A 23879-nucleotide genomic window follows, 5' to 3' on the forward strand; every position below is an offset into this window, starting at 1 on the left:
AGACAGAAGGCGGCATTCTTCTTTGTCTTGCCTACATGCTTTGTGTAGGCACTCTGACATGGTGCCAGTTCCATTGCACCAATATACACAAAAGGCAGCAGAAAATGGTGTTTCTGGAGCTACAGGTCTTAGTCTCACTGTGTAATACATAGCAGAGAATAGTTTTAAATACCATGAACAGGTGGCATCCAAAAATGATGATCCTGTAGAATCTGCAGTGCAGACCACAGAGTATAGTGAATTCACTACCCAGTTGGCAAGATATCTGTGCAAAAAACTGACCAATAAAGGCAAATGAAGATAACAAAGGGAAACATTCACCATACGGTTCTTGATAGTTCCAGGTTTCTTGTACTTCAAGAGGTGCAAGCTGATGCTAGCAATGAGCAGCTTCTTGTAGTTGAGAAATTGTTTCTGGAAAAGTCAGAGCCAGATGGAATAATAAGAATACTAATTATTAATGCAAGTATTAAGAATGCTAAAGGGCTAATAGTCTTAACCCTTCATGGAACAGGGTAGTCAAAGAAATCTGGCTTTATTCCAAACTTTGGACCTATGTCAATAAAAAGGAGCATAGCTGTGTCATTTTCTTCACTTGATAGACTTCATATTAGTTCTTTATCATTACAGGTATGAACAGGCCAGTGTTGGGGATTTTAAGCAGCCTGCAGAGGCTGAGATGGAATACTGTATTAGTTCTGCTCAGAAACTTCTTCATAGTTGCCATTTGCATGCAGAGAATCTACAAGTGAGTGAATGTCCAGAAGTACCACCCACCCATTGTTAGTGAGCATTGGACCCAGTCACAAGAGTGCTGATCTCTGGAAGAACTATGAGACCCTCTGATCTCATTCTCAGTTTTGGTTTGAGATTTTATTTTTGGTACTTATCTGCATTGTTGGCAGAGTACCATATCATGACCTCGACTGACCCAGTGGGTTGGCAGGCTTGGTTGACAGTTTAACTGCCATGCAGCCAATTAGCCAAAGAAATGAAAGTGAGATCTAATTATTTCAACAAGAAAAACCAGGCCTTGATAAAAAAAAAAATCAGGAGAGAGAGTGGAGGAGAGAAGAAATAAAAGCATTGTTGATCTGTAAAAATGATATCATTTCCATGCTGTTGGTCTACTGGCTCCACAAGGAGGTAACTTGTGCTTGTCAGTTGCTCCTCCTAGTAGTTCCCATATGGTGAAAAGGAAGTGACATATTACCCATTTTTATGCTGCATGATGAACTGCATGCTAGCTGATGTAGTTTTAAAAAACAACTGCTACTACAACTGACAAAGTCCATAGTGTTGTTATTAGAGTGGAATGAACCTTGAAGAATCAGGTTCACAGTGTAGTGTTATTTCTAAATTGCCAAGTGGCAGCCGTATAAAAATGCTTTTGCACAGATTCAGCTCGGGCACCAAGTGCACCCTTTCCAAGTATTGCAAATTTGGCTACTCTTCCTTCAAAAGATCTCTCTTTGGAAGGCTGCTTCTGAAAATAAAACCGGAAACTTCAACTCGTGCAAAATATATATCCTGCAAAATGTTGAGTAGAGCTCATTTTTCAGATCATATCAGTAAAGGGTTTGGAAATTTCAGTAAGTGTAAAAATATGGCTTCTAGATTGTTCTCCAGAGCTTGTTTCCCCCCCCCCTCCCCTCAGGGTTTTTAGTATTGATTAATCTGCTTTGGTTACCAGTTTCCATGAACACTCTGAAGTGCTGGCTATTATATATAAAAGCTAGGGTAGAATATTTGAAAGATCTCCTCCTACACATTTCACCCACCCAAATATCCTGATGCTAATTCATATATATATATATATATATATATATATATATATATAATAGCCAGCACTTTAGATTGTTCTGAGATTCACCTGACTGAGATATGTAACCATACCTTTTGAGTTGCAGCAGTTATGGAACTCTCTGCTTTGAAAAGTCCAGTTGGGCCCATCATTTTTGGCATTTAGTAAATATTCTTCTGCTTTGCCAGGTATTATTTATGAATTCAGCTTTTAGTCCAAACTAGAATAGACTCACTGAAACAGTGGGAATATGGCAAGTCAGTGCTTGTGTAAATCCCTTTGATTTAGTGGGTCTGCCTTAGTCAGGGCTAATAATATGGCTTCGGCTGTATTAAATTATTCAGTGTGTGTGTGTGTGTGTGTGTGTGTGTGTGTGTGTGTTCTTGCTGAAGAACATTTAGATGGTTAGTTTTTAATCTCTGTTCATTCTGTTGCTTTGACTATGTTATATTTTTAATTGATGAAGTAAGCTAGCATCTTGGCTTGCCCTTTGGTAGCCAAAAAGTGGGGTAGAAATGGTTTTATAAACAAATTCTAAATTCAATACATTGAGAACCACCTGAATAGGTATTCCATGCATCTGCATTGACTGTTCAAGTTGTTGTTATTGTTGTTGTTAACCACCTTCGAGTCAATCTCCACTTGTGCCTGTCCTGTAGATGAGACATCCCCAAGACTCCCTATCCTCCACTACTTTCCTTAGTTCTTGCGGATTCATACCCACGGCCTCCTTAATGGAGTCCATCATCTGCTGTGTGGTCTGCCTCTCTTTCCCTCCTCCTTTCCTAGCATTATGGTCTTCTTATGACATGGCCACATATGGGAGCCTGTTTAATCATATTGGCTTCCAGGGAGCTCTCAGTCCGGATCTGTTCTAGGACCCCCCTTTTTTTGGAGGGGGGGTTGGCTGTCCATGGTATCCTCAGCACTCTTCTCCAGCACCACATCTCAAATGAATTTATTTTTATCAGTTTTTCTTAATTTTCCAGCTCTTACATGGTAATGGGGAATTGCTTGTACAATTCTGACTTTCATGCTTGGTTGTATGTCTTTGCTCTTTAGGACCTTTTCTAGTTCTTTCATAGCTGCCTTCCCCGTTCTTAGTCTTATTCTTGACGACAGTCCCTGTTCTGATCAATGTTTGATCCAAGGTATAGGAATTCTTTTACTATTTCTATTTCCCCATTGTCTAGGTTGGATTTATGAATATCTTCCATGGTCATTATTTTTGTTTTCTTTATGTTTAACAGTAAGCCTGCCTTTGCACTTTCTTCCTTGATCTTCCTCAGTAGTTGCTCTAGGTCTGTAATGTGTTCTGTTAGTAATATGGTGTCATCTGCATAACTTAGATTGTTGATACTCCTTCCTCCTATTTTCATACCTCCCACTTCTATGTCCAAGCCTGCTTTTCATATAATATTTTCTGCATATAAATTGAACAGATAAGATAAAAGGATGCAGCCTTGTCTGACCCCTTTGCCAATTGAGAACCATTCTGTTTCTCCTGTTCTGACAATAGTCGCTTGTCCTGAGTACAGATTCATCAGTACTATTAGATGTGTCTTTAAGGTGTTTGAAAGCCTTTCATGATCTATGCAGTTAAAGGCTTTGCTGTAGTCAATAAAACACATACTGATTTTCTTTGGGAATTTCTTGTTATACTTCATTAGCCATCATAGGTTTGCAGTGTGGTCCCTAGTGCCTCTGCCTTCCTGAATCCTGCTTGCACCTCTGGAATTTTTCTTTCCACATATGGTTGAAGTATATGTTACAGAATTTTGAGCATGATTTTCCTTGCATGTGAGATTAGTGCTATGATCCTATAGTTGCTGCAGTCATTTGTGTCTCCATCTTTGTGGATGGGGATGTATATTGGTCGTTTCCAATCTGTTCACTACAAAGGAGCAAAATCAGCTCTGGAACAGTTTTCCAAATGGAGCAGAAGTAGTTTATTGCTCCAGTCAGTTGGCGTGAACCTAGTCCTGTTATATATCCCAGACCCACAATGGCACATGACATTTCTTGTCTACTTTTATAGCTAAACTATCTAAACTATCAGAAGCCACACTCTTTTAAAAGAATAGAGCACAGTCATTCAGATTTTCACATGATTCACAGCCAGCCAATTCCTCTATTGCAGATCTTGTCCTCAACCAATAAACAGGTGTATCATGCTCAGGGTTTGTGTAATGTAAAGCAGCTGTGTATTTGGCCTACTGACGTCTCGTTGTAGGTTACGTGAATATTAAATGGTTGTTATTATTATTATTATTATTATTATTATTATTTCCCACCTTTCTCCCAATATAGGGGCTCAAGGCAGCGAGCAGTAGATTTAAAACAATATAGTTTAAAAACAATACAACATTAAATCTATAAATATAAAAAATTTTAAAAATATAAATGGTTGAAGTGAGGGGTTGTTTTTAACACAGTTCTTCAGTATTTGTAATCAGTTTTGTGGGAAAACTTAATTTTGCCAGCATGAATTATCAGTGCAATTTATATCTATGCAGAAATCCACCCTACCTTTACATTTCTCTGGTATTGCTTAAACCCTGGTACCATTAAAATGTAACGTGGCATCTCCTCGTATGCATCTTGCTTTAAATCTATGAAATACAGAATGAACTATTTTCAGCTCAGTGTAATTACTGTATATTTAATTATATTGTGGGAAAGTCTTTTATTTCTTCTTCCTTCTTCAGAATGTCACTTCACCAATGCATTCACCTCCTCTTCACTTATCAGTTTGCTTTATAGCCCCTTTCCTAGTTCTGTACAAGGCCACTGTGAAATTATTCAGGAAGATAACAAATGACTGAATACATTATCCAGCATTCTCTTCACACAAGTCCCTCTAATATGTGGTCTATACATTACAGTGATTCCATGAGGAATAGAAGAAACTCGGCAAGCCATCTGAATTTTTAATAGAAAAATCAAGAGCAGCCCATCCGCTTGCAAAGTAGTACATTAACGTCAGTGCTGACATTTCAGAGGAAATTCCAAGTTTATTTTTAGATTCGAAGGAATTTATTTTTATTCATTATTCATAGCTAGATACATCTTATTAAATCAACCTATTTTTCTCTGCAGAAAAATATTGAGACATTTTATAGACATCCACTTCTCTAAAGAAATTGATTAGCCAAGATTCTCTGATTCTACTGGTCATAGGAGTTCCATTTTTGGCTGTGTCATGTTTCCTTATAGATTGCTTTTCTGGCCTTAATTCCTTATCTGGGGACAAGGGAAAGGGAACAGTCATAAATCTCATTCCTCCCCATACAGTTGAAAGCAATTGTGATGGTTGATAACCTCCTTCTTTATTTATATCATTTTCATATTTATGTAATTTTTTTTACACTGGGTTCATGAATTGGCCATCAATATATAAAGATGTGCAATTAGTATAACCATAATCCAAGTTTATGCTCTAACTACAGAGGCATAAGAAGAAATTGAAAGATTTTTATGCTGGAATCCAGGAGGAAATTGATGACACACCAAAACAGGACTTCTTGTTAATCATAGGTGACTAAGCAAAATCAAAAATTGTAGGAATGTTTGGCCTAGGATCAAGAAAAGCAGATTGACTGATTGAACTTTGCAAGGCTAACAGTATCCATTGCAAATTCTTCAGTCAGCTCAAGAAGCAACTGTATGTATGGGCATCATATGATGGCCAGTATAGAAATCAAATAGACTGCATAATAGGAAGCAGAAGATAAAGAAGCTCTATTCTGAGAGGCATCACTAGCAGGTGCGGGGGTTCAGTCTGCACCGGGTGACACCCCAGAAGAGGGATGACACCCAGTCGGGCTGTCCTCCTACTCTGCCCCTCTCAGCTTTGCCAGGGCAGCAAAGTTCTCCTCATGAGGAGAACTCCATTGCTGTGAAGAAGGAGGGGGCTACAGCCACTGCGTCCTGGCACCCACACACACGCTGGGTGACACCAGGTGTGGGGATGCCACTGTCTATAAAACAAGACCAGGAGCCAGAAGAACTCTGGACTAAATCCAGGGACATGATCAGAGATGAACATGTAAGTAACCTGTCTGTACATAGCCAAAAAGGAGACACCTCAATGGATGATAGATGAAACTCTTCCAGCAGTTAAAGACAGATGAGAAGCAAAAGTAAAAGGTGACAGACATGCGGTAAGAACTCTGAAGGCAACTGTTTAATGACTTGTGTGCAGGGACTAGGAGAACTGCAATAATAATCAATGTAGAGAAATAGGAAATGACAGCAAAAAAGGAAGAAGAAGAGGCCTCTTCCACAAGATCCAAGAAACAGAAGGGAAATTTAAACCAAGTATGTGGAAGCTCTATGACAAGGAGGGGAACACACTACTTGACCATGTAGAAATAAAAAGACAATGGAAACAATGCACTGAAAAATTATATAAAAGAGATGAAAGGATGACAGATTCAGTCAAAGAAAACCCATGTAAAAACCTTCCTCCAGTTTTAGAAAGTGAAGTGGAAGCTACGTGCAGAGCACTTGGGAGAAATAAATCACCACTAACAGATGGCAACAAACATGAAATACAAAACAATGCCCCACAGATTAGAAACACTCAATATACATTTCAGTCATAAAGAAAGGCAATAGTAGGGGTTGCAGTAACTACAGGACCATTGCATTAATTTCCATGCAAGCAAAGTGATGCTCAAAATTCTACAACAAAACCTTTTACCGGATATGGAGTGGCAAATACCAGTTGTCCAAGCTGGATTCAGGAAAGGAAGAGGCAGTAGGGATCATATAGCACAGATATGCTGGATAATGAAATATAGTATGGAATTTCTAAAGAAAATCATCTTGTGCTTTTAGACAATAGCAAAGTATTTGATTTTATAGATCATGAGAAACTATGGATCACTCTTAAAGAAATAAGTGTTCCACAAGATCTTATTACCTTGATGTGTGACCTGTAGTCAGGACAAGAGGCTATTGTTAGAACAGAATATAGAGAAATCGAACAGTTTCCAGCTGGCAAGGAGGATAGACACGGCTGCATTTTATCCTATTTATTTAATTTGTATATTGAACATATCAAACATAATTAGACTGCATTAGACTCAGAGGAAGGAGGTAAGAAAATTGGAGGAAAGAACATCAACAGTTTTAACATATGAAGATGACACTATAGCAGAAAATAGCAGACCATTACTGAACCATTACTGAGGAAAGTCAAGGAAGAAAGTGCAAAGGCAGGTTTACAGTTGAACATTAAGAAAACAATAACCACATATGATTTACATAACTGTAGAGGAGATAATGAAGAAATTAAAATAGTTCAAGATTTGATTCTTCATATTTTGGCTCAGTCGTTAATGAGAATGGAGACTGCAGTCGATAAATCAGAAGAAGACTAGGACTTGGAAGGGTTATGAAGGAACTAGGTAAGATCTTGGAGTGCAAAGATATATCACTGAATACTAAGGTTAGGATGGCCCATGCTGTTGCATTTCCAGCTTATATGTAAGGCAGTGAAAGCTGGACAGTAAAGAAAGCTGATACCATGATGTAAACTTCTTTCAATGCAGACAATATCATAAAACCAATTCAAAACACATCACTAACTGAAATGTATTTGGTTATTCATCCCTTTGCCAATAGTATTTGCATTGTGGTGGAGAGGACTAGGTCTCAGCAGCATACAAGCTGAATATCAGAGAAATGATGCCATGTTGGCAAGCCCACTTGAGGAAGCAGGATTTCACTGGTTTTATGACACTGCCTACATCCATGGTGGCGAACCTATGGTGCATGCCTGTTCCTCCTCTTCCCCCCACTCTCCTGGGCCCCCAGGGAGGTCCCGCCCCTGGAAGGTGGAAGTCCCCCACCCCACCCCGGACATCCTGTGTTCCACCCCCAGCACCAGGTAACACCAGTGGTGGAATGCCTTTGAGTTTGGGCACTCGGTCCCTAAAAGGTTCACCATCACTGGCTTACATTGATCATTATATACATGGTGGACAGATTATGCACATATTACAAGGAGCTTCTTAGCTCACACATGAGTTTTGATGGATTTAAAAGGGAACTGGACAAATGGAATATAAGTCTATCAGTTAGCTATGATTATGTGCTCTTTCTAGCTTCAGAAGCAGTATATCTCTAAATTACCAATTGCCCTTATTTTCTAGTACCTCCAGAAGTATCTAGCTGGCTTCTGTGAGATACAGGGGGAAGTAAAAGATAAGCCTTTGGTCAGAACCAGAAGGAATCTTCTTAGGTTACAATATTCTCCATGTGGTGCTGGTGTGCATGTTTCTCCAAATCCTTATGGTGAATCTGGTTCAGTGAATACTATATGAAGAACCTGATCACAGGACTGAATAGCTGACCAGGCCTGAAACTTCTAAGTGTTTATGGTTCTTAAGAAAGTTTCTTGATTTTTACTATGCCTTTACACATAAGGAAAATAAGTTCGCTTCACTGAACTGCAGGGCAAATACACATATGGAAATGAGCATTTTTTTCTTTTTCAGTTTGCCCTACAAACATCACTTCAGTCAAAAGCCAGAGCAGCCACTTCTAACAGCAGTGTGGTTTCATTTCTCCTTGCATTCTGTTCTTCACATCCCTGTGGAGAGTGTGAACAAAGATGTTGATTGTAGTAGTGACTGTGCCACCAACTCTTTTAAGATCAGAACTGAGTAACAATTACCAATTCACTCCACCCAAAATATAATTGCAATTGGGCAGATAGAGTTCTTTGTAAAAATGTTTTTGTTATTATTGTATTAAAAGTCTTGAGTTCTGTGAAAAAAATGGATCAAGAGGCATATAAAACATTAAACATAATGAACAAAAAACATGCTTCAGAGGCAGAGAACTGTTTTAGCAAGATTTGAGGACAAGTTAGTATGGGAAGTTGTATACCCATTAACAAAGTCATGTGTGCATTTTCAGTCCTGAGGGCCATATCCAATATCTCCTGGAAACACATGTGCATTCAAAGAGAGAGTGGGTCTCTCTCCTCCACACACATCTCAGTTCCAGAGAGTTCCAGAGCCTGGGGGCAGCCACTGAGAAGGTCCTCTCCCATGTTCCCACCAGATTTACCCATTAGGGTAGTAGGATGGAGAGAAGGGTATTCTGAAAAGACCTCAAAATGTGGGCAGATTTCGTATGGGAGGATACTGTCCTTCAGATAACCTGAGCTTGAGCTATATAGGTTTTATACATAATTGCCAGCACTTTGAAATATGCCCAGAAACAGATGGGCAGCCAGAGGAGCTGTTGCAACAGGGGAGTCGCATGCTCCCAAGGTAACAATCTGGTTGCGGCAAAAATCCTTAAAACATAGCCAGAGCCTAACCAAAACCATATCTGTTTTATTAGCCCAAAAGAAATATCTTCAGGAGTTATCATGACATTTCATTTTCCCTACAACATCACCGTAAAGAGTATAAATTCTTCAATGATTGTTTGGCAGAAACAGCTCTGAGTATAAATGTAGTGAAAACAGCATCTGTAAGGTTCTTAATTTGACATTACGAGGAGAAAGATTTTTGCAGTTTCTCTACAATTCTCAATAATGGACTTTTAACAACTGGGCTATCAGTTGATTTTTGCTTTCTCTGTCTTACCCAGACATTTCTTTGTTCTGGAAGATGAAAATTTTGGGGATTTGTTGTGAGTTTGTTTTATATGCCTAATTTTGAGGCATTTTTAACTATAAAAACAACATGGCTTTAGAAAGGATAGTAAGCCTCAAAGAAATGGAGTTCTTACAGCCTGTGGGGTGAATTTGGTCAAATGAATAGGAAAGAAAATACCAACATAATCTTTTTAGGAGTTAATAGTAGAAAGGAACACACCCTTGTACCCAACGTACTTGAGACAGAACACTCATCTGTTGACTCAATTCATAGTGTTTCATAGCCAGGATCAAAGAAGACTATGGAAAAATGCTTCCAGAAGAGATCATTCCAGGTGACTTGATCAGGAAAAGGAAAAAACAAAACAAATGAAATGCAGGTAAAAAGAAAAAGCCCCTTAAAATGGGTGAGTGAAAGCAAATAATGTATGACAAGGTGGGGGGAGGGTTTAGACTGCAGCTCCCATGATCCCTCCACTGGGTATGTTGGCTAAGACTGCAGCAATTGCAATTCTGCAATATCTGAAGGGCCACAAGTTCACATCCCTGGTGTATGTATATAAATAAAATTTCAGTTTATCAGTAGGTGGAGAAAAAAGACTTGGTAGGAGAGAAAGAAGAACAGCATTCTCAGTACCATTCAAATGCTGCTCCTGCATGCAGTTGAAAAAAGATCTCCTTTATAGTTTGGAAAACATCCTAGAATTCAACTGAGATGCCTGTTTGTTGGCAAGAAACAAGATGAAGACCATTACAGTCAGCCCTTCTTATACACATATTTTTTATACACGGATTCAAGCATCCACAATTTGAAAATGTTCAAAAAAAAGTATAAATTTCAAATATCAAACCTTGATTTTCCATTTTTTATAAGGGACACAATTTTGCTATGTCGTTATTTTTAATGGGACTTGAGCATCCACAAATTTTTTTATCCACATGGGATTTTGGAACCAAATCCCAGAGTATAACAAGGGTCCCCTGTACTAGTACAGGTCAAGGACAGTTCTACTGTTAGGTAAGTTAAGGCAAGGCAGCCACCTCAGACAAGCAGATTTGAGGTGTCATGGAAGGGAAGCAAATTGCTAGGTGCTTCATTCTTATTATATTTTTACTGCCAAAGATGGAGAGGGATGCTTATGGAATTTTCTGACTCGTGTGCTGAAATAACGTAGAGCAAGTCTACACATAAGTATTATTCACATTGCCTCAGATTTTCACACATTCACATTGGCCATTAATTGTCTTTACTTTCCTGCACAAATTTGCATCTGTTCATAGCTATTCACTCTCCAGCTGCCGAAAATGTACAACGATCCAAATCCATGCAAAGCATACACATGTGCGATAGTGTACATTTGTGCAGACACTCCGGTAAAAACTGTAAAGCCTTTGTCTGCAGAATTTAAGGAATTTTTCAAAGGGTGGCCTGCAAAAATCACCGAACTCTTGAGAATTGCCAGATCTTATTCTATTCAATGCAAATGAGGAGTATTTTAATTGTATGCGCGCGCACACACACACACAGATACCATTACAATTTCTTTTTACATGCATTCATCTAATGCAGTCTTGAATATTTTTCTGTTGTTAAAGCACTTACCCGAAACAACAGTCAGAGTTCTCCTGCTAATCCATTGTTATATGTTTATACTGTTGTTTAAAACTGAATTATGTACGTAGTTAAATTCCCGAACTAAGGGCAATTTTTTTTTCTAATTCCTGTCTTTATTCATGCTAAATCAAAATGACTTGATAACATTATTAGCTATCTGTTAAAATCTGATGTTTCTTTGTTGTTGTTGTTGTTCTTATATGCCTTTGTTTCCAACCTATGGTGACCCTGAGGCTTCTAGGCAAAATTGGTTCATGGGGGGGGGGGGGGGGGGTTGCCTTTGCTTTTTTCTGAAGCTGAGAGACTGTGACTTCCCTAAGGTCACCCAATGGGTTTCTGTGCCAAGTGGGGATTTGAACCCTGGACTCTACAGAGTTGTAGTCCAATGCTCATGCTAGCCCTCTGCTTCTTTACTAGCCATGTTTTTTTTTTGTCTCTCCCTTTAAAATTTTATACATGTCAATTTAAAAATGTACACTTTATACCAACAGCCATAATTCCATACTGAGCAGTTTATGGGTTTTCCAATATTTGGCTATCAAAAATTTCCCAATAATAATTAAGCCATTATTTGATGTTTTGGCTGAGAAAGATCTCATAAGTTTCTTTTTATTATTATTTTTCTAGTTATGAGTATATAGCCCCCTTTCTTCATTGCTGGTATGTGTATATGTCTCAGTTAAACTTGCTGAATCTATTTGCTTATTTTTCCCCATTTGGCAAGAAGTAGACAGTGATACTTCAGTATCATAAGCATATGATTCTTGATAAATAATCCCCCCTGTTCTTGAGTGGTAACATGCTTGTCAGGTTCCTTTGTAGAATGCCATGGTAGTCAACAGAACTGGGGGGAGTGTACCCAGTGTTTGAATGCTGTTTACATTTTGGCTCCAAAATAAGGCCAGAAATGCAAGTGTGTTTGACATTTCCTAGTGATAAATGAGTTGTGTGCCTGTGATCAGATGAGACACATGCTAAGTAAAGTGTAGCAAGGACACCAAATAGGCAGAGTACACAAAGATGTAATCCTGTTATATCACTTTTCTTTTTCTTTTCTTTTTGTCAGCTTCCCCACTTCACCTTACCACTATTTTCACAGAATTTAGCTGTTATCTTTTTTCCAAAAATCTTGTTGCTTTCAAAATCTTACTCTGTTCAGTGTGTTTTTGAATGTTAGCTTCCAAGAATAACCCTTAATTTTAAGAAGGATCTTGCTCCAGTAACCTCAGTGTTGAATCCATAGCAGTTTAGGTTTCAGCCGAAGTCACACAAAGTTCTGTGCTGCTGTCCCAACAAAAACAGCTTTTTGATTACTATTCCTTATTGCTGAGTGAGCACAGTGTCCCTCTCAGCCATCCCCTCATTTACTTTGCTGTTACACTTCCCATCTTCATTATGGTTCATTGCTTCTGGACCACATAACTCCCACAGCACCCCTTTTCGGGGGACAAACTGAGAAGAGTTTGTACTGGCAAATAAATCATTTACACTTTTCACAAAATTCAGACCAAAGCAGCCTCAGGTGGCTTGAAGGATTCTAAGTTCCAAAAAATGTAAGAAGGAAGGAATATCTTAATCTAGGCAAAAGCAATAGTTTCTCAAAGACTTTGAACAACTATCATTTTCTCTTGTGAACCCGAGGCGTTGGCCTTATAACCAGACATACAGTTTTAAAATGTAGCAGTTCCCAACTTTGTTCCACCAAATAATGTTGGGTGCCGCATCAAGTAGCCTTCCATGAGCTTAAATTGAAACCTCACCATGGAATATTTCCAGATGTTTGAACAGATTTAGAAACTCTCCCAGATTCTGAGTAGACTGGGTAAAGAATGAAATGCTCCCAGGAGAGAAGACAAATTAGAACAGATGCTTTTCACTAGCCCCATTGACTCTTGGAGAACTACTCTATAGTTGTTTGCTTGTGGATTCTACTCAAGAAACCCATTTAATAAGTGGGAGATTTTTCCCCCTGAAGCCTACTATCTGGAGTTTTCATCACTTCTTGGATCAGCAGAGATACTTGTTTAAATGTTCTAATTTTGAACTTTTCTAAGTTGTAATTAATACTTGGCTGGAAATGTAAATGTTGCTTGGTACCATCTATAGAAATCTTTGTTTCTTTTGCAGAATCCCCTGATATTGGCCCATCTGTTGTTGTCCACACCAGTGTATCTTTTGGAACAGAGTATTTGGAGTGTGATAAGGAAAAGGTACAACAGTTGATCCTTGACCACCTGAAAGAGATCATGCCTCAGTTGCCTGAGCCAGCAAGTATCAAGTGCCAAAGATGGAGATATTCTCAGGTAATAACTAGTAAAAATTAATAATAAAGTAGATGAATCAGTTTCTGCCCACCTCTGGAAGTGATGGAAGGAACTTCATTTTTATTACATTTGTGAACATTTCAGCAGCCATTCACTGTGGGATGCTTCTGGATGAAGACCGCTATTGAAATATCTAGGAAATAATATTGTACCAGGATCTTGTATCTTACTGAAGCTGGTGTGGCCAGCCGCATGAGAGGACAGGGCTCTTGCATCTTTGATAGTTGTGAAGGAGAGGAAATTTCAGCAGGTATCATTTCCATGAACTGTGGAAGTTCCCTCTTCTACACCAGGAATATATAGAAAGTAGATCTGAATCCACTGATCGAATTCTAGATTATTTTCAGTACCGTATATTGACAGCGCTTTCTAACTCCCAATTCTGCAATACCAGCAAAATGACTCCTACCATTATCATTCACATCTGGCCACCTTAGCAGAGGTTCAGTGGTAACAAGGCAACATGTGAGGAGATACATATAGAATATTCACTTAAAATCTGAGTCCTTTCAAGTTTATGGGGTGTTTTTTTTTAAAAAAAGGGCCTAGCAACCTAACTACATTTTGTAGACCACAATGGTTTTCAGTAGTCTAATCTGCACTGCAGAAATAATGCAGTTTGACACTGCTTTAACTGCTGTTGTTCAATGCTATGGAATTCTGGGGTTTGGAGTTTTGTGAGATATTTAGCCTTCTCTATCAGAGAGCTCTGGTGCCACAACAAACTATAAATCCCCAAATTTCATAGCATTGAACCATGGCAGATAAAGCAGAGTCAAACTTCATTATTTTTGCAGTGCAGATTAGACCAATGTCTAGTTCTCCACCTCTCTCTGTAGTGTATAGCTAGGAATGCAGAGCTGTGGCTCTCCATGTGTTGAACCTCACTTTCCTTCAGCCTGATCAGTCTTGAGGGATTGTGGAAATAGTTGTTCAGTAATATCTAGAGGACTACTGTATATACTCATGTATAAGTCTAGAAATTTAGATTAAAAAATGGACCCCAAAAACCTGAGTCAACTTATCCAGGGGTCAATGTAAGTACTATATCTTAATTCTTATTTAAAAGAAAGAACCATCACCTGGTGAAAAGCAAGAGTACAAGCATCGACCCCCTCTCCTCTCTCATCCATCCAGTCTTAAGAGTAAGCACAAAAAGTTATGTCTGCTGGTATTTTATTAGTTCTTTGACATTGTTTTGCTTTGCTTCATCTTTTGGATCCTTTGCTAGGTGCCCCTAAATTTTATCCTCAACTTATCCATGGGTCATTGCAAAATCTATAATTTTGGCCCCAAAACATATCCTCGACTTATACATGAGGTCAACTTATAGTCGAGTATATATGGTATTTGTTCTCCAGCTCTTCTGTGACATTTAGCATATAACTTGATGGCATAATTTGGCTACTCCTTTGCTGTTGTTGTGTGCCTTCAAGTTATTTCCGACTTAAGGTGACCCTGGCATGGGGTTTTCTTGGCACGATTTCTTCAGAGGAAGTTTGCCAATGCCCTTCCCTGAGGCTGAGAGAGTATGACTTGCCCAGAGTCACCAGTGGATTTCATGGCCAAGGTGGGAATTGAACCCTGATCTGCAGCATCATAGTCTAACACTCAAACCACTACACAACCCTGGCTCAATTTCTGCCACACATAGGGAAATTCAGCATGTAGTATTATTAAATCGCTTCAAGAATTTCACAAATTGGTATAGATGAGGGGGAGGACTAATCATGCAGAACCTGCTTTGAACTACTGGTTGACCCCATCTTGTACATTTGGGGTCTGGTTTTTTGTCTGTTGTTTTAAGAAGTTAACTATTGTTGTTATTTTCCATTTCAGAGAGTTTAGCTGTATTAGTCTGTTGCAGCATAAAAAGAAATTTAAAAAGGTGGAGGAGGAGAGAAATCTAGCAGCACCTGAAAATCTAACTGATTTATTTTAGCATGAGCTTTTGTAAATTTCAGTGTACTTTCTCAGAGGCCCTGATAGAGTTAATATCAAGCTTCAGGTATATTAGCAGTTACATAATTGTTGGGGTCAGATCACAGTGTAATAGGAGACAGAAAGAAGCAATTTGTGACAGTGACCATAAACTTTCAAACAGTTGTGCAAGGTGATACTGGTTTCTATACAGTTGTTTCTATTCCCAGTCTTGGATTCTTTCTTTCTTTCTTTCTTTCTTTCTTTCTTTCTTTCTTTATTCATTTATTTATTTATTTTATGTTTGAGAACTGCTACTTGTAAGTCAGATATTGTATGTCCAGGATGGTTGGAATGCTCTACAACTGGTTTTGGAGTACTGCCATTTCTAATGTCAGATTTCTTTCAGTTTGTCATCTTGTGCAGGGACTATCTGGTTTGCCCAGTGTAAATTTCAACAATGCAGACAGGCTTCCAGGCACCTCTGATTTTGTGGGTGGTTTTACTAGTACCTGTAATGTTGCTGCCACGGTATTTGTGGAGTTGCAGTTGGGATCTAGATTTGTTGCATAACCCAGCACACATCTCTGATTAATACTATGGCACAAGTGGAGAACCATTTGCCTTCTAAATGTTTTGGCCTACAACTCCCATACTTCCATACTATTAGCTATGCAGGTTGGGTCATCTGGAAATTGAAGTCCAAAACTGCTAGAAGGCAAACAATTCCCCATCCCTGTATTATAGATTTCATTTGTACCTTGTCCTTTAAAATTCAGGCATAAATGCACTAGCATTCAAGGCAAGCATGGGGAATATTTGACCCTCCCATTATCCTGGATTTACAGAACCGCTGGGAGTTGTAGTTCAAAAACATTTGGAGGTCCACACATTCCCCATTCTTACTTTAAAAGGTTAGCACAACCTGACACGGCTTGTGTGAACCAAGCTTTATCACTTTCACTGCTCTCTACTTTCCTTTGGCTATGGAAGTGCTACACATGCTGCAGTGTGGCAGGAAGCAGTCTGCAAACCAGCAAGAAGCTGTCAGAAGACCAGAGGTTAAAAATACCACCATAAGGTAATCTGTGTTGATTGTAATATAATAGCAGCAGGATTTCCAGAGTGCTTATCATAATGGCAGCTCAATTTTATTACAAAGATTAAAAAATCCAGCTTGTTAATTAGGTTTATTGTGGTTATCATAATTCATCATTTGTACTACTGTAGTGCCCGCCATGCCTACATTGTAACAGCTTGCTGAAATTAGGGGCAGGATATTCATAACCCCTGGAGCTGTGAGAGAGGCATGTACAACTCTACACAAAATTCATTGATCTTTAGGCTGTTTCACATTATCCATGGAGTAACGTTGGAGTCTGCCACTCTGTCAGCCACTCCTGACTTCTGGATGACTTGACGTGCTTCGTATATGTGTTGGTAAGCAGATGTATGCCTCATCCATCTTTTAGGTGCACACACAAGGCTGCAGTCCTAGGATTCCATCCTTTCAGATATGATCACCTAGGAACTGAGCACACTGGGGTTTACTCTTGAGTAAACTGGCATAGGATTGTACTGGATGAAGTTTTAGGGGTATGGCCTAGGACCTAACTTATAATGATAAATGAGTCTTTGCATTTAAAAAAAGAAAAATTCAGGATGGAGTTAATAGCTACTAATATCATAGCTGACATTTTGCAGCAAATTAAAATCTTTTTTCCTCTGCTGTGGCCTAGATGAAAATTGTTCCCTTTAAGAAGCTGAATGCAGTGGAAGGAGATTCTCCATTGGCACTGATGGGAACTGTTCTCCCCATGCAAATACTCTCTTAGGTAGAGGACCACAGTAAGGAGAGAAAGGGGTTCCCTGCCAGCTGAAAGTTTAATAAATTTCACCTACAACACCTCACTTCTTGTTTACATCTTTAAAACATGCCTTTTAATGCATGTTGTAAAATATCCCCAGGAATATAGCACATCGTTTGCATGCAGAATGTCCCAGGTTAAATCTCTGGTACCTCCAGGTACAGCTGAGAATGTCCTCTGCTGAAATCTTAGAACTCCAGTGTTGTTGAGCATGGGGAGTACTGAATTAAACAGACTGCTTGTCTGACTCATTGTAAGTAAAAAAAGTAACACATGAAGAAGCCCTTTGCGAAATTAGTTCTGAGTTAGAAAGCTGACAAAGAGAAGAGACATCAAACAACAAAAGCACAAACCATGGGATTTTCTCTCATGTGACAGGTTATATTAAAGTGTAGTTTCTATATGTTTACTCCTAGCTGACTATATCACTGGAAGTATAAATTAAGGTTGATACCAAATAATAAACTAAGCTGTGATTATTTTAAAAGGTGGAACTGAAATATCCAAATTTCCTGCCAAAGCTCATATAGCAAAATGCTCAGTTAGTCATCTTATCTGGCAGTTCTTTTTTCCTTTGTCTGGGCTTTTCAAGGCAGCATCAAAGGACATGGAGGCATATGCCCCCTGACATTTCCATTCCTTGTAATGACCCACTTGCTATATAACAGCCTCTGCAAATGAAGTCATAAAGACAAGAGGCCTTCACCCTTCACTTGCCCCATTAATCCATACTTGGTTATATACTGGATGTGGCCAATGCATAAGAAGCTTACTTGTTCAACCATAGATCTCTCAGGTTTAATATTAAGTGAATCTTAAGCTCAGGCTGAATTTTTAGAAAGGGAGCTCTGTATATAGTTAAGAATTGACTATATAGTGAGTCTGATAAATTTCTGATAAATTAAGTATCATACAGTGGTCCTTACCAATTATCTTACAGCCATATTTGCTTCAAATTTCCAATCTACTATTGACACCACAACAGAAAAGGGAGAGGGTGAACAATGGACAGGATTTCTCTCCCTGCCCCCATTGCAGAGCCTTTCAAGTGGGATTTATCCTTTTTTGTTAATTCAGTACTGCCATTATGTCCTTCATATGGGCCAAATACAATCCCAGGATTAAAATGCAGACATTACAATTATCCATGGAAGACATGGGATTAGTCCTCCCCAACTTCTATTGATACTACTTAGCAGCACAGCTGCAGTGCTGTATTCCGTGGTTTAATTATGATAAGACAACATTAGTATCAACGACCAAGGCTTCCCAATCCAGAAAGTCTTTTCAACAGTCATCTTGTGGTGATGTGAGAGCACAGTGCAGCCAAAACAATAAGATTGTAACATATTTTTAAATATATGTATGGGGGAGAGAGAGGTATTATCTTTGGAATATCATATTCTTCATCATCATCATCTTAGCAGCATCTCTGAAAAAGTATAGTACACAGATAACATTCTGGTACCTTGGAGAAAACACCAGTTAAAAAGTAGACAACCCCTCTTCCCAGATGCAAAGGGTGAAGAGAAGCAATTGCTTGGTCTCTGTTGTGATATCTGAAAAGCATCTCCACCACAGCTGATATATAACCAAATATTAGCTGGGATGTAGAGCTCTGTTTATTTATAATGATCATTTAAAGGCGTGTTGAAAGTCCAGTGTGCCATAGCATGAAGAACCCAAATTTTGTAGGGAGTGGAGATACACTTTAGTAGACTCTGGAAATCCATGGAAACCTTGGGCAAGTTACAAGCTCTCAGCCTCAGGGAAGGCAATGGCGAACTACCTCTGAACAAATCTTGCCAAGAAAACCCCATGATAGGGTTCAGGTTCAAGGGTTCAAGAAAACCCCATGATTAAAGGTTCGGGATCCCTGTCAGGTTCTGTATCTGGCTACCCTGTTGTTTTTGTGTGCCTTCAAGTTGTTTCCGACTTATGAAGATCATAAGATGATCATCTTAGAGTCATCATAAGTCGGAAACAACTTGAAGGCATACAAAAATAACATCAACCAAGACTGTAACTAGGGTAGACAGATACAGAACCAGACAGGGATCCTGGACCTTTAATATTTAGATAGAAAAAGGAATGGCAGGAAATGTTGCTTGTCATACAAGGTACACTTCCTGGAATTCCATTTTGCATTTCATCACCCTAGGTGCAACTTAGGAAAATGAGATGCTTGGTAAGGTGTATGGAACCTTGTTTCCCTGTATCTGTATATTTCCTGTCCAGATTTTGAGAGATTTGCTGGAGGCAATCAGGAGCAGAGTTAGAGCAGTACAAGCAACAGTCTGATCTGGCCCAGGCCCTACTCTGGAGAACAGTTGATGTGCTTGTCATGTTAAATTAGGACTTGCAGTTTGAGCGGGGGGAGCTTTGTGCATTCCTGTGTGATGTTCTTTCTCAAGAACTGTCAGTCCCATAGCTCCTTGTTCATAGGAAGGAAGGAAGGAAGGAAGGATAGTATGTGGGAGAGAGGAGGACAAAGCACCACACTAACAGAGACAAAGATCCCAGAGCCATTGTTTCTTGTAGGATTGAGTTCACATATACCATACTGTTTGGTTAAGAGTAAATACAAATCAGGCAACTAGAAATGTAAGGATGGCAGCCCTCATCCAATAAGCTTGTAAGGTAAGGCTAGTTATCGTTTTCATTTTATAGGAATAGGGCTGAGATAAGTACAATTTTCTAGCACCAAGCTCATGAGCTTAACTACTGCCCTATGACTTGCCTTTCATCCGTTACAGTGAGACAGTGAGGTAGCTTGGGTTCATCACACATATAGGCCCGGGACAGACTGCCCCAAAAGGGCGGCCTCCCGGCGGCCTATTTTCCTCTGCAAGAATGGCGCAACCCCTAACAGTGCGCCATCACTGCAGAGGAAAACTTGGGCACCGCAATGACGTCACAAGTGCACCAGTGGCGCACTCACAACATAAGCAACGTACAGCAGCGCCCATATGGATGCAATGCCGCTATTGTTATGCTGTCCACATGTACTAGGGTTAGGGAGCGTGTGGTTGGCGTGTGCTCCCTAACCCTAGAATTGGCACCAGTACACCGCTTTATGGCAGTCTGTATCGCGCCATAGTCTCTAGTTCCCTCACAATATCTTTCACAAGGTTGTATAACCCTTTCCCCCCAAGATGCCATTGAAGTCCAGATCCCATCAGACCTAGGCAACATTTCTATTTGTGGATGATAATGGGAAATGTAGTCTGGCAACCTCTGGATAGCCACTGTTTCCTTATGCCTGCCCTCTGAAGTCACTCCATTCTTGCTTTGTTCATTCTCCCCATCACTGCAAAGGATCAGGTGAACTTGCCTAACTTTGTAAATTTCAAGTCGCAGTTAAGCATAATAGGCAAATAGTTTATTATTGTTTGGACTATCTTGCTGTTGCTATTGTTCAGTGCAGTCTTATTAGCAAACGGTCTCTGTTTCCAGTAGCAAACATAACATAAGGGAACTAGAGCAGTAAAATGACATTTGTAGTTTGGTTATACTATTAAACAAACCTTTGATGCAGAAGAGGCAAAACTGAATTCAATAACACAAATATCAACAATAGCAACAACGTCCAGGAAAGATTAAAGTGGGAAAATGTTTTTGGATTCCTTACTAAATCTTTCAGATGTCATTAGTTCCATTTTTTTACACTTTCATCTGTTTTGCTGTCTTCTGCAACTATATCGTTTAGTCTCATTAACTCATGTACCAAGAAGAGGAGAAAATAACTGCTCTGAGCAAGTAGAAGACTATTGTGCAAAATAGTGGTTCTGAATAGTTCATTTCTGCAAGGTACCAAAATGGCTTTCAGTCATTTTCAGTTTGTCTGATTTTTTCTCTGGCTTTTGAGAAGTTGTTTTCAAATGACTGCTGTAGCATTTTATTTCATTGACTAGTTTTTATTAAAATATTTCTGTCTTTCCTTTTCCCTATTAGTATGTAAAGGCAACTAACATTCAAACCAAATTGCAGCTGTACAAGGCCTCAAAGGCCTGAAAGGGCCACCCCTTTGAAACACAATGATGTTTGCCTGGTAGGCAGCTCAAAGATCTCAAAACCACCATTAAAAAGGTTTTTTTGGTAAGATTACCCCAGGTAATCTCCTGCCATTCTCCAAATGACAGAAGGCCTTCAAGGATTTTTTTAAAGACTGGTAGATTTGTAAGAGAGGCCTGAATACACTAAAGCCGTAGAACCTGTCTGATCTTGGAAGGCAAGCAGAATCAGCCCTCATTCATACTTGGATGAGAGACCATCAACGAATACCAGAGCCTGCAGGCTATATTTCAAAGGAAGGAACAGGCAAAGCCACCTCAGAGGATTCCTTGCCGAAGAAAAACCTGTGAAATTCATGGGGGTCACCATAAATCGACAGCCAACCTGAAGGCACATATACACACAGATTTGTAAGGCAGGTGTTGGTTCTTTATATAGCCTGAATGCAAACCACTGAGGACAGAGGGGGAATCCTGCAGCCGTCCAGATGTTGTTAGACAAAACTCCCAGTATACCTTACAACTGGCTATGCTGGCTAAACTAATAAGAATTGCAACACAGCAACATGGGAAGGATTGTGTGATTCCCATGTCTGGTTTAAGGCTTCAGAATTTAACCGCAGCATTTTAGATTTGGTCTCAGAATGAACCAGCAGATGACAGAGCTATGTCAGAAAATGATATCACATGTTGTCTATAGTCTGGTAGCCATTTTTGCCTTATTTGCTGTTTCCAAGAATTCTTGAAAGGCAGGGGGTGGGGTGGGTTTTGTTTTTTATGTTGTTGTGTTTTTTTAATAGTGTAGTTTGAATATCACCAGGGCATGACACAGAGAGCATTTTGGCCAGGGAGGAAGAAAAACAGTGTCAGTTTCTCCTGTAATAGCAGGAGGGTCAGTAATAGGAAGAGAGAACAGGTAGTGCTAACAGATGTGTTCCAATGACACGCTAGCATTTTAGAAAATTGGTTGTCCGGTTGAATATCATACTATGGAGCCATTCAGACTACCTTTTAGCCCGAATCCCAAGCCGGATTAAAAGTGGGAAGTTCCCACTGGTGCTGGTTTTTACACACCAGGATTGGGGTTTTGCACACCGGATCTGGGGCAAATCCCCCTCAGAGCAGGTTTTCTGAAAGCGGTTTCCCCCCCGTTTCTTTTGGGAAAATCTGCTTCTTTCTGGGTGCCTGCAAATGTGAACTTGGCCCTGGTCATAATCAGGTCAAGCTCGGGGGGGGGGGGGGAATAAAGATCAGAGGGTGGGCAGTGGGCAGAACATGCCTCCCCTCTTGCACCGGTCACTTTGCAAGCGGCATTTTTTAAAATCTGTGTGTGTGTGTCACAGAATATGTGAATGCTTGTGCTACATATGTTTCCCTTTCAAATTTGGCAAATTGATACAATGTGTGAATGCTTGTACTACATATGTGTGTATATGTACACATATTGTACATGCTTATTGTGCTACATATATGTGACCGGAGATGGCATTGGGGTGAAAAGAGAAGGGAAGGAGTGATGGCATTTATGGGGTGGGCATAGGAGGGAAAGCAAGGGCATTATGGGGTGGCATCGGAGGAAAAGCAAGAAGAGGATGCAAAGAGAAGAATCTGAAATGACGCAAAGGCACACAGCACATGCACATACATGAAGGTTTTTAAATTTGACAAGTTGACAGAATATGGAAACGCTGCTGCCATTTGTTTTTTTTAAAGGAGGGGGGAAGCACCCATTCCGTTGGCCAATGGTTGTAGGACACGTCACCTTTGACGAAAGCGGAAGTGAATTTGATTGACAACAAAGGAGGTTCCATTTTAAAGCACTACTGCAAATGTGAACTTCAGCAGGGCAAATTGCATTGACCAAGGTAAAGGGTTGTGGAAACTTCTTTCCGGGGAGATTCGGTACCGGCTTACCGAATTTGACCCAGTTCCACCCAGGGCAAATTCCCCAGTGAGAATGGGGCCTATGTATGCACCAGTTTGAATGTGCATGTTTTAGCATTTTAAATCAGTTTTTCTGAAACAAGCAATGAAGAACTAGGCTGAAATTAGCAAAATGAAATTCAGTAGAATTAAGTGCAAAGTTCTGCATTTGAGAAAACACACACATATAGAGGAATACAGTACCTGCTTTGGACAGGAATGCGTATGAAATGGAGGGGGAACAAAGTCAGTGTGATTTCAGGCTGCATAAACAGAAAGATAGATTGTAGGTCAGAAGAATATCAGTTCCACTTTTCCCCACACTGCCTGGCATTGTTTTTCTGGGTCTCTGCAGTTTAAGAGTTATCTGGGAAAATCAGAACAGATTCTGGAGGGGGGCAAGAAAGATGGAGAAAACACTAGTAAAGGCCTCTTAACAATAGTAATAATAGTTTTACAGTAGAACCAATTAGATAATAACTTGCTCACTGGAGATCTGCAAGTGTTGGACCACTTAGCATCCCTCTCACTCTGGATTTCTATCAAGAAGATTGAACTACTTATCCTTTAAGGCTCCTTCCAACCCAGTCATTCTTTTTCATTGCTTCTTAAACTCTGGATTTTAAAACCAGGGTTATTTCATCAAAACATGTCTTCCTTTCCATGACCAGGTGGCTGGTCCCAGAAGTCTGGACTCAGGTTCTTCCTGCATGGATTTTCTCTGCAGACAGGGTGACCAGATGTCATAGCTGCAAAAGAAGACCAGGCAACATAAAACATAGGGCATTTTA

At 39.6% G+C, this 23879-nt stretch overlaps 1 protein-coding gene across 4 annotated transcripts in view; it reads left to right on the forward strand.

Moving 5' to 3' along the window:
• Nucleotides 1-23879, forward strand: part of LOC149318725 (renalase-like) — a 171492-nt gene that overhangs the window by 123254 nt on the left and 24359 nt on the right. For all 4 annotated transcript variants that reach the window (XM_089510348.1, XM_089510349.1, XM_089510350.1 and 1 more), the window contains exon 6: nt 13168-13343. In XM_089510348.1, the coding sequence (XP_089366474.1) occupies nt 13168-13343 (176 nt within the window). The remainder of the gene's footprint in view (nt 1-13167; nt 13344-23879) is intronic.

The sequence above is a fragment of the Sceloporus occidentalis genome, unplaced genomic scaffold (assembly GCF_023333645.1).
Source record: "Sceloporus occidentalis isolate IW3139 unplaced genomic scaffold, rSceOcc1.0.p SCAF_2, whole genome shotgun sequence".
In the NCBI taxonomy this organism is placed as follows: Eukaryota; Metazoa; Chordata; class Lepidosauria; order Squamata; family Phrynosomatidae; genus Sceloporus; species Sceloporus occidentalis.